The 11,332-nt window shown below is 40.7% G+C and overlaps 1 protein-coding gene across 5 annotated transcripts in view; it reads right to left on the bottom strand.

Annotated features, from left to right (window-relative positions):
- Window positions 1-246: 246 nt before the first annotated feature.
- The window catches only part of RALB (RAS like proto-oncogene B), a 42,544-nt gene continuing 31,458 nt past the window's right edge, over window positions 247-11,332 (bottom strand). For all 5 annotated transcript variants that reach the window (XM_016949615.4, XM_016949614.4, XM_063791035.1 and 2 more), the window contains exons 3-5: window positions 8,894-9,102; window positions 5,207-5,384; window positions 247-1,816 (exon numbers count right to left, since the gene is read on the bottom strand). In XM_016949615.4, the coding sequence (XP_016805104.1) occupies window positions 1,697-1,816; window positions 5,207-5,384; window positions 8,894-9,102 (507 nt within the window). In that variant the 3' untranslated portion in view covers window positions 247-1,696. The remainder of the gene's footprint in view (window positions 1,817-5,206; window positions 5,385-8,893; window positions 9,103-11,332) is intronic.

Here is an 11,332-nt window from a genome sequence, read left to right as displayed (position 1 = left end):
CAAAAATTCAAGAGTGTCATTACCCTCAACTTTTTAAATTTTAAGAAGAGATGGAGGAAAGATGAAGTTTAAAGGACTGTTGATACTTACCATTTGATTTCCCTCAACTCGAGTATTAATTGAAATAGTTTGTCAGATATTGAAGAACGCCTGACAAGAATAATGAATAACTGGCCATTCCTTCAGTACTTGCATTTCACATGTATGACAAAAGGATAAAATAAGACGGCTGAAATCCCGAGAAAGTCTATTTGCCTGCTTTTTTATTCAAAAAAAAGCCCATGATTCTTTGGGAGGGGATACAGGATTGTTTTCCAGTCAGATCATAATTTCTACCATCTCTGTGATAATCATAAATTCAAAAGGTTCCCACTCTCCACACCCCGATTCACTTTTGGCACCTATATATGAAATGTTGCTTCTGAAAAATGGGGAAAAAATGTGAATACTGGGCTTTTACCACAGTGCTCCTTTCCTGATGAAAATCTTTTAGTTTGCTCAATTTAGAATACTGATGCAAGAAAGTTTAAAGATATGTCATCAATGAAAATCTTTTTCTAACTATCTGGCTATCTTAGAAAATAATTATATTAGAAACAGCAGCCAATTCTCAGAGGCAAAGGGGCGATGGCTTTATCTCTCTCTACTTCTAATTTTAAATTTAGAATTACAGAGCAATTCTATGAGAGGTAGCAGAAGGTCTGGCACAGGCTCTGGCTTCACGATTTCAGAATACAACTTTAACTCATCACGTCTTTGGGAAGAGTGTGTGTGACACTTAGCAAGAGGCTCACTAGACCTCCGTGTGCAGTGATGCTGATCAGACAGACACATGCATTCACCACTAGTGGAGAGGGAGGGGCCTAACCAGAGGACAGGCAGTTAGGAGAGGACTTAGCCAAAGAACTTAAAAATATCTACACGAGTGGCAACGTGTGTCATTTATAATGCACACCATTCCTGAGTCTTCACTTGGTCTGCCAAAGAAAAGTCCCTACATAAAAATCAGGATGCTTACAGGAGAAAAATAACCAACACAGATTATAATAGGCCAATGTTTAAATAAGAGGAAAACAACTCACAACTTTCACTTTTCATATGTGAGGAGGAATCAGAAGCTTGGTATTGACCTATCTGGCGCAATTCAAATTCATTTCTTTAGCTGTTTCAGATCCACAGGGTATTGCCAAGAAGCTTACCCAAAAAATCGGTGGATTTTTCAGTGTTCTTAGAGCTGAAGGGATTTTTCTCAGTACTACTACTAAACTGATAAAAGTGGGAAGGCATCTTACTCCACTCCCTCCTCCGAAACCCACTACAACATCTGTAGTTCGAAACGAAGGATGGTAATGTTATAAAACTAGGAACAAAATAAGATGCTATGACAATTCTTTCTCTTTGTAATTAACAGCTGTTTCCTATCTGTGGCACTTCATACATAGCTAAGCTTTTGGGAGGGAAGAAGGGGAGAAGAAAGAAACTCCACAACCTCCTGACAAAGCAGCCCTTCCACTTGCATGGGCTTATTTCTTCTGCCAGCCACTGAGTCACAAATATTTTTCCCCATTTAAAGAAGTTTGAGTGAATGAAGTTGGGGAGAGTGGGAAGCACAAGCAAGAAGTTAACCATAGCCTTCTCTTTACCAACCCAGCCCTGTGTCCTTAGGAGCAGCTGGCTTCATCCGTCACCTTGACACTCATAGTAAGCAACATCTTTCTTTAAAACTTTTCTTGTTCTTGCTGCTTTTCTTGCCATTCTTGTCTTTGTTTTCTGACATCTTCTTTGTTCTGATTTCTCTCATTAGGTCAAAGAACACCTGGGGGTGAGGAGGAAAGAGTAAAAAGAATAGTGAAGAAAGAGCCATTTAATGATTTTTTTCTTTTGTTAACCTGACACTGTGAACACAGCATTTAAGGATTCAATGAAATAATTTGACTAAGCAGGATATGTAGTTACATTTTAAAGCATAAAGTCAAACTGATTTTTATAAACCATATGTCAACAGAAACAATAGCTCTGGGGCAAATAAGAAAAATTAACCTTAAAAAATTCTAATTATACAAAGCAAACATCTCTCATACAACTGCTCGTATCACACAACTGCTCAAGCCAAGGACAGAATCATCGTACTGTCACTGCCATGCAGCAGCAGCTTTTTTTTTTTTTTTTTTTTTTAATTCAGACAGGGTCTCCCCATATTGCCCAGGCGGGTCTTGAACTCCTGAGCTCAAGCAATGCCCACCTCAGCCTTCCAAGTGCTCGGATTACAGGCGTCAGCCACTGCACCCGGCCTAACAGCGGCTTTCAAAATGATAAAATCTTACAGTAAGTGTGATGAAGGGTAAGACATATTTTTGCATATAACAGATCTATACATTTATAAAATTTACAAATATTGAGAGTAATAACAGCAAGCAGACTTTCTAGCATTTCCAACCACCAGGGAAGGGAAGAATGCCATAATGAGTCCCTGCTCCCAGGTGCTCTTGACACCCCTGCATCTGATTTAATCCTTACAAGGACCCCACGGAGGTTGGAACATCATTATGCATGACAGCTTTCCCAGCTAACTCCACAACAGCCACCCTGGGGAGGCAGTAGGATGGGAGAAGGAGGGCGTAAAGCATCAACAACTAAAGCTCCTGCACTAGGCGACTGAGAAGATGGAGGATGAGAGATGTCCTTCTGGCCACCCTATCCCTCCCCACACACACTCCCCCACCCTCAGTCTCAGGACAACCACTCCTCCGACCCTTGTGATGTCAGCTGAGAGGAACTTTATCAAGAACTGATGAGACTTGTCCTTTGAAGGTCAGTGTGTTACTTAGATATGGATTATCCTTTTGTCACAGTAGTTTGGGTTTTGCCCTCTGCTACCAGCAATCATGCCAGAGGACTGATTATACCCAAGCAGACAAAATATGAATCCTACGAAGAGACATTTGAGATTTCTCATAGAGAATGACGGAGACTGCAAGTGTGGGACTGAGCACAGCCCTTATCTTCAGACATTCACACAAAACCACAAGCTCCTTCATGGCCACACCTTCTTCTTGGTGAGAAGCAAGATCAAGCCTCTGGAGTGTGGGGCCCCACATGCATTTACCACTAGCTCCAGGCACAGAAAAGCACCCCCAACCCCAGCCCCCAGCTAGATCAGGCCAACCCAAACATCCCTTCTTGCCAGCCTCTCAGGAAAGCACTGCCCAAGACAGCAACAGTGAACAGTTTCAAATGCTACAGGTTTGTCTTTTTGTCCTAACAGCAAAAGACAAGAGGAGGGGAATGGAGTGCATCCAAGTTAAAATGATGACAAAGTTGTTCACGGGCTGATCTTATCACACCTTTCATAGAAATTCTTTACAAGTGAATACAATGCTGCCAGTCATAAGTCTCTGCTGGTTCCTGTTTGGCAGGTCAAGCTGGTCCAGCAGACAAGGGGAGATGACAACACAGACCCCCCACGCGACAACCCATCCAGGAAATACACATCCACAGTTCCAAGCTGAGAGAGTCTCCCTGATTTTTTTAAAATGAGCCATATTTCTGGATTTCCTGTGTGGTTTCCACAGCTGGAAAATAATTTAATACAAATATTTTAAGTAGCACAATAATATAAGAGCGTAAGAGTTGAGAGATGACAATATAAAGAAAAGCTGACGACGGAACGCGCGCTTCCCATTGCAGATTACAACTAAACGGACTTAGGCTGTAGAATATATGTATCCTATATGTATATCTATCCTATATGTATATGTCTCCTAAGATACATGTTTTTATGTACGATACATACACATAGATGCATCTTGCCGAAGTGCGTCTAAAGCAAACCCCTTCTAATACCGACGTTCTAAATACCAACGTTCTTCTAGCATCGCTTCAAGTGAAAATAAAGCTTGGATAAAAATCTCTCCCTTGTCAGGTAATGAAGCAAAGGGGAATGTTTCTGCACAAGAAAGAGAAACAGAAGACAGGATATAGGGGATTCAGATGCTGATGCTGCAGAACAAAAAGCAGACGTGTCCACTGTGTGGCCGCCAAAGTGCTATGTGCTTAGATTCTACAAGCACATGGATATGCAGTGAGAGCTAGTGAATGAGGTCAAGGCAGAAAGCCTCATCTTTAAGGTACAGCGTTAAAATTTTAGCTGTGTGGCAACCACCTTGAACTTTAATTTTAAAAAGAAAAAAGGCCTAACAATAGCAATCCCTGATAGGTGGATTTTCAAATTGTCAGCATTCATCATTGTCACTCAAGGTCACCCTTTTATTAGCTTCAGAGATTTGAATGAGAAAGTATGCTGGGATGGGATAAGAGATTAAAAAAAAAAAGAGATCCCAGAGATTTGATTTCTGAGAGCAAATACTATTTAGAGACTACACTACAAAGATGGAACACTGTGGCTCTGTCAGTGAACAGTAAGGTGAAAAGAACAAAACTGACCAATAACTCAATGAGAGCAAAATCAAGAAGCTCCACGTATCTTTCAAGGGCACCTCCAGGGGAACCTCCTAGAAGCAGCCAGGCCCGCCCACCCTGCTCCTGAAGAGCAAGGCTGTGGGAGGTGAGAGCACACACAGAAGCTAATGACGTCCATCCCTCCAGCCCAGCCTTCACAAACCAATGGCCTCGTCCCACCATCCTTCCCAGGACCACACCAACAGTAAGCACAGTCCGCCGGGTGTGGTGGCTCACACCTGTAATCCCAGCACTTTGGGAGGCTAAGGCAGGCAGATCACTTGAGCCCAGGAATTTGAGACCACCCTGGGCAACATGGTGAAACCCCATCTCCACAAAAAACAGCCAATGTGGTGGTGCACACCTGTAGTCCCAGCTACTTGGGAGGCTGAGGTAGGAGGATTGCTTGAGCCCAGGAGGCAGAGGTTGCAGTGAACTGAGATCACACCACTCCAGCCTGGTGTCACAGTGAGACTTTGTCTCAAAAAAGAAAAACCCAAAAGAACACATTAAGCATACTCTAATGAAGCCTCATGACAAAGTAAAAGGTTCTGTGAGTTGTCTGAAATACAAGGTGACATCCTCTCAATGTTTCTCATTATAATCATGATAATGGCTTAGACATTCATAGGAATCAGAATCTTCACCTAGTTTTCATAAATGGTTCCCTAAAACCCAGCAGATGAGATGCCTCCATTCTGCTGTTTCTCAGGTCTGTTTCTGAGAAATACACAGAATTCACGCCTACCTTGTCCACGTTGGCCCGGGTCTTCGCTGACGTCTCCACGTACTGCACGCCCCACTCTTCGGCTTTACTCCTGGCCTCCTCCACAGGCACCTGCCTCCGCTCCTCTAGGTCAGACTTGTTTCCCACGACGAGCAGTGGAATTTTATCTTCTTCAGCCTTCACACGGAGAATCTGTTCCCTAAGGTGTTACACCAAAAATACAGCAGCTAAAAAAACTAAAGAACGAACCCTGGTTTTGTGAACCCATCTAAAATAAAAGGCTTTCCTAAGGCAGAAGGAAAAAAAAAAATCACTAGATTTAGGGCACGTTCTGAGAAAGCACTCCCTAGAGGCAGTCATGAGCAAGACAAGTGTTTTCCAAGTATGCTTCTCAGTTTGCCCACATCAGAATCCCCTGGGATGCTCATCACAAATGCAGATTTCTGGGCTCAGTCTTACAGAAGTAAGTGTCTGGATAGGAGCCCAGGATTTTACATCACAACAGGGTCCCCAACTTATGCACACAAAAAAAAAACAAAAAGAAGAAAAATGGTCAATCTCTGCAATAAAAACAAGCTAAGGGAACTATCTCCATAAAATGCTTAATTCCCCTGAAAATATTTGTTTGTGACATAAAAGCTATGAAATCCAGTGTTTTCTATATGGAAGGTGGCAGCCTATTAGTGGATCACAAAACCAATCTAGTGGGTCACAACCAGCAGTTGCTCCCCGCCGCAGTGAAATAGATTATAGAATAGAACTGACCAGATCAGAAATATCCAAGGGAATCTCAAGTAGGAAAGGTGAATATTGTATTGTTTTGAAACTTCAGTTTTGATTAGATCTGCATGTGTACACGACAAGTATGTCATCCCATCCCCAGTTTCCATGCAGATACAGTAATGTTATAGGCCACAGAATCGAGACAGATATGTTAGGCAGTAATCACATTCCAATACGTACCATTTTTCTACTACAAAGTGAAAAAAATGAAAGGAAATACGACAAGCCCTATGGAAAAGTACTTCAAAAGTGTCTTCTACAAAAATACCATTACTCATAGCATATTAAATTTTACGTCTACTAAAAATTATCAGCTATCTGAAAGTACTAATCAAAACTAAATATTTAAAAAAATTAAATACCCCATTTCCATTATTTTGGTCCCATGAGAATATTTCTACTTTTATATGCCAATACATTCTAAAAAGAGTCCCCTTCAAAAATGTATTTTGTAGAGATCTGTATTGATTTTTATATGGTATAGGGTAACATTTCACAATAATAAAAATATTTTCTAGGCGTGGTGGCTCACATCTGTAATGCCAGCACTCTGGGAGCCTGAGGAGGGAGGAACACTTGAGCCCAGGAGTTCAAGACCAGCCTGGGCAACATAGGGAGACTTGTATCTACAAAAAAAAACAAAAAACAAAAAACAAAAAAAACTAAAATTTTCATGTAGTCAATTTAAGTGCCAGATACCAAATATTTTAAGACAAACTAAAAAAGATGAAAAGATGCTTGAAATTGGCTTTGTGTAGCCTTGTTATAGCCTACATTTGAACTGGGGTCAAAGAACATGATACATTTGAAGTCATGTGATCATTATAAACTATGAACAATAAAAACTGATAGCTTTCTGGCTCATTAGTCTTGCAGGGGCACACAAAATTACCTCATTGATAAACGTATCGATCCAAAAATGGGAGTACCAAGTTCTGGTCTCTTATGACAGAACTTATCTTAGTTCATAAAATATTTTCCAGGAAAAGTTTCAAGGAAGACAGCATATTCACATGTCATTTTACATTGGGGCCTTTCTATTTGGAAGATAGTACACAAATGCTGTTTTAAAACTGCTAACAGACATGAAGTAAAGTGACTTGAGTTTAGCCACAGGGCTCAGATAATCGACCTGCATTCTTCTGTTCCCAACAACATGAGAAACCTACGCAGAGGTCAACTTCCCCTTCTTTCTGGTTTTAGGTATTCATCTGTCCTTTTTCTTCTAAGGATCTCTCTTTCTACCTAACAACCAAAACCCTTTTCCACGATGAGGGGAGCCCTGCTCCAACTCTGTGAGAACGCCCGAGTGCTATCTGTGCATGTGTGGTGACTGAGGAGAGGACAAGGGGCACTTGAAATACCTGTATTTCTCCATATCCTCTGCAGAGAACTCGCCTGCCCACTTCCCTTCTAAGTAAGTCACAGAACAACAGGAAATCAAAAGGCTCGGGACAGGGAAGAAAAGAAGAGAGTATGTGCATCTGTCCTGTTTTACCCTCTATGAGGCATTAAAAACAGGACTACGCAGATGCAAACAATTATAAATACATGGGCTACATTCAAACAGAGCAGCCCTTAGGAAGGTCTGAAATGTCTAAAAATTAATAGAACTTCTCATAATGAGTCATAGTCACTTAACTAGTCACTGCACCACACGCACTCTGCTTCCAGAAAAGTAGGTCTTCGACTCTGAAGCCTGGAGCTATGAAGCATCACTGAGGCACCTCCCTATTATCTTTCACTAGCCCTGCTGGGTGACCTGTGCTCACCCGAGGCCTCCCTGGCTCAGTGATGCTTCCATCCAAGTCCTGGAAGGATAGCTAGCTTTCTCCTTTTCACCTCTGGCTGACCACCTTACTGTCAGACCAGAACTTGCTGAAGAATGAAAAAAACTGATTTGATTTTTGGGTTTTTTCTCTTCAGTTCCCTACTAAACTCTAGATCTGCTTCTTAAAAAGTCCATCTAGATAGATATGTTTATAAGAAGAACAGATTTTTTAAAACTCAATTATGTAGGAGAAATGGGAAGGGCATGGGGTAAAGAGACATTTATAGAGCATAAGAATTATGCCCAAAAGGCTATTTCTTTATAACAAAATGAACTGAAGGTATTCTTTTCACTGCTATATTTTCTTTTTCTTTCTTCTCTAACACCTTCATGGAGAATAGTTGCCATATTTTAAAATAAATAACAATGGATATTCTACTCACTATGGAAGCACCATGTGTCTACACTGTGACAGGGGACAATGGAGGGTAGCCAGGTTCTTGCCCACATGAAATTCACAGTCTAATACATCCTTTCATTTCATTTCTCAACTCACAAGTGCATTTCCAGAGAAAGAAACAAAATCCTGACACTAAGTAAACTTGCCCATGGTCAGTGAGCGGCAAGGCAGGGATTCAAACCAGGTCTCCTGACTCTAAAGCCGCGTTCTCGTCCCTCCACTGTGCTGAAAGTCCTTAAGTAGCAGCAAATGGTCATTTTGACTCCCATCTTTCACTCTCCGGTCATTGTTTCATAACCTTCAACACAGACTAAACCTGCTACTTTTTTTAGTAACATTATTTAAAGGATAGATGGTTAATTTATCAATGAAAATCTCTTGAGTATTTATAGGAACAAAATTATATGTTCTTGATTATATGGAATAGCTTCATTGTTTTCGGGGACAATAAGACTCTTAAAATTATTTTATTCAGAAATCACAGATCAGGAAAGCCCAAAGAGATTATAATCATCATAGTCTATAATGTGCCAAGATTCAGAAAGCCCCAGAAGATTCTTTAGACAGAATTATTCCTGAGAACAAGCTCAGCCCTCTCCTAGTATGCTCAGCCCCAAATTCTTCATAGGCCTAAGACATATGAGAAAAGGCAAAAAGCTTCCTGGGGGCTTCTGCTATTTCATTTCAGACATACCTGAATTCGGCAGTTGCTGTAAAGGATTCATGTTCTGTGATTGAGAACACAAGAAGAAACCCTTCCCCACTCCGAAAGTAGTTATCTCGAATGGCTGCGTAGTCCTCTTGCCCAGCGGTGTCCAGAATATCTATCTGAACTTCTTCCCCATCAAGAACCACTTTCTTTCTATAACTGTCAGCTTTGGTAGGTTCATAGTCTTCTACAAACTGAGGAAATAAACATTATCGGTAATTAACAAAGTCTTAAGGGGAATAAAATCTGCCAAAAAACAAAATTCCACATATGGGCACTTCACACTATGAACAGGACACTATAGAAGTAACATTTTACATAACACTTCTGTTCTTTATAGCTCTGTTTTGCCATTTTTTGTTTTTAAACAATATGGGCAGATATGCCAATTTACAGATGAGGAAACCAGGCACAGAGCAGAACACTTGGCAATATTATTGTCAGTATAAAATTATAATGCAAACACCTGCAAGGGTGAGAAACTGGAATTCTTTTTTTTTTTTAATTATACTTTAAGTTTTAGGGTACATATGCACAACGTGCAGGTTTGTTACACATGTATACATGTGCATGTTTGTTACACATGTATACATGTGCATGTTGGTGTGCTGCACCCATTAACTCGTCATTTAACATTAGGTATATCAAAAAACTGGAGTTCTTATTCATAACGGAAGTATAAAATTCATCTGAAAAGTAATTTGGCAAGATGTATGATATGGTCTGGTTCTGCATCCCCACCCAAATCTCATCATTTAGGTTGTAATCCGAATTATCATCCCAATGTGTTGGGGGAGTGACCTTATGGGAGACAATGAGATCATGGGGGCGGTACCCCTATGCTGTTCTTGTGATAGTGAGTTCATTCTCACAGGACCTGATGGTTTCATAAGGGGCTTTTCCCCACTTCGCTCTGCACTTCTTCCTGGTGCCTTGTGAAGGACATGTTTGCTCCCCCTTCTGCCATGATTGTAAGTTTCCTGAGGCCTCCCCAGCCCCGTGGAAGAAAAGAGGCTATACACCTCTTTTCTTTATAAACCACCCAGTCTTGGGTATTTCTTCACAGCATCAAGAGAATGAACTAACACAGTGTACCAAGAGGCTTTCAGTGGTGTGGGTTTTTGAGAAAGGAATGAAGTAGTACCAACGCATGCTGCAACATGGAACAACTTTCAAAACATGATGCTGAGTGAAAGAAGTTAGACATAAAGGCCACATATTGTATGATTCCATCTATATGAAATGTCCAGAATAGGCAAATCCATAGAAGCAGAAAGCAGTTGCCGGAGGCCAGGGGTGGGACGGGGAAGCAATAACGGGGAATGACTACTAATACGTAGGTTGGTTTTTTTTGGAGTGATGAAAGTGATCTAAAATTAGATAATGGTGATGGTTGCACATCTGTATGAATATATAAAAAAAACCTATTAAATTGTACACTTTAGGCTGGGGCAGGCAGATCACCTGAGGTCAGGAGTTCGAGACCAGCCTGGCTAACATGGTGAAACCCCATCTCTACTAAAAATACAAAAGATTAGCCAGGTATGGTGGTGCACACCTGTAATCCCAGCTACTCAGGAGGCTGAGGCAGGAGAATCACTTGAACCTGGGAAGTGGCGCTTGCAGTGAACCAAGATCTTGTCATTGCACTCCAGCCTAGGCAACAAGAGAAAAACTACACCTCAAAAAAAAAAATTGTACACTTTAAAAAGAGCGAATTTCATATGTGCATTACATCTTAATAAGGCTGTGATTTAAAATTTTTTAACTTAAAAATGGAATTGAAAATGTCCAAGTGAATTAAAGGTTATTTGAGGAAGACTGTTAAAAAGAGCCTTGTATTGTCAGTTAACAGCTACTCAAAAATAAAAATATTAAGACATGTTTAGTATTAGGTTCTCTTCAACGTGTACTAATAAATTATCTCCAAATAGAGATGTGAAAACTTGCCTGTGCTTTCAAGTGTCCTTCTTTTAACTCCTTTCCAAAAAGAAAAATACACGCCAAAAAAATCCAACACACGACTCTCCCCTGAAAATCTCTGAATTCTACCATAAATTATCTCAACTGTATATTTCTGAGCTTCCAAGGATAAAGCCAGCCAGAGTTCCACTGGCTCCTTTGACACAGAAGTCAGAATGTCCTGCTGTACCTACATACCTCTGTACTCAATGAAAAGTATGCTGATTACCCCAACATTCCATTACAACCCTGATGTTTATTTACATTGCTCAGCTGGAAACAGAAAATCACAAAGTCTTTGTATCCATTAGCATGAACCATACAAGTCTTTGTATCCATTAGCATGAACCATACGTATCCCCTACTGGCCTTGCAGAGCTCTGCATGGCTCAGTTTCAGATGCCCAAGAGTCTAAGACAAACTTCACGCGGACCCTTTCTTTCTAAGCTGACTTTCCTCTAG

This window comes from Pan troglodytes, chromosome 13 (assembly GCF_028858775.2).
Source record: "Pan troglodytes isolate AG18354 chromosome 13, NHGRI_mPanTro3-v2.0_pri, whole genome shotgun sequence".
Classification (NCBI taxonomy): domain Eukaryota; kingdom Metazoa; phylum Chordata; class Mammalia; order Primates; family Hominidae; genus Pan; species Pan troglodytes.
Note: the sequence above shows the minus strand (reverse complement) of the source record. Positions and strands in the feature narration are given on the sequence as shown.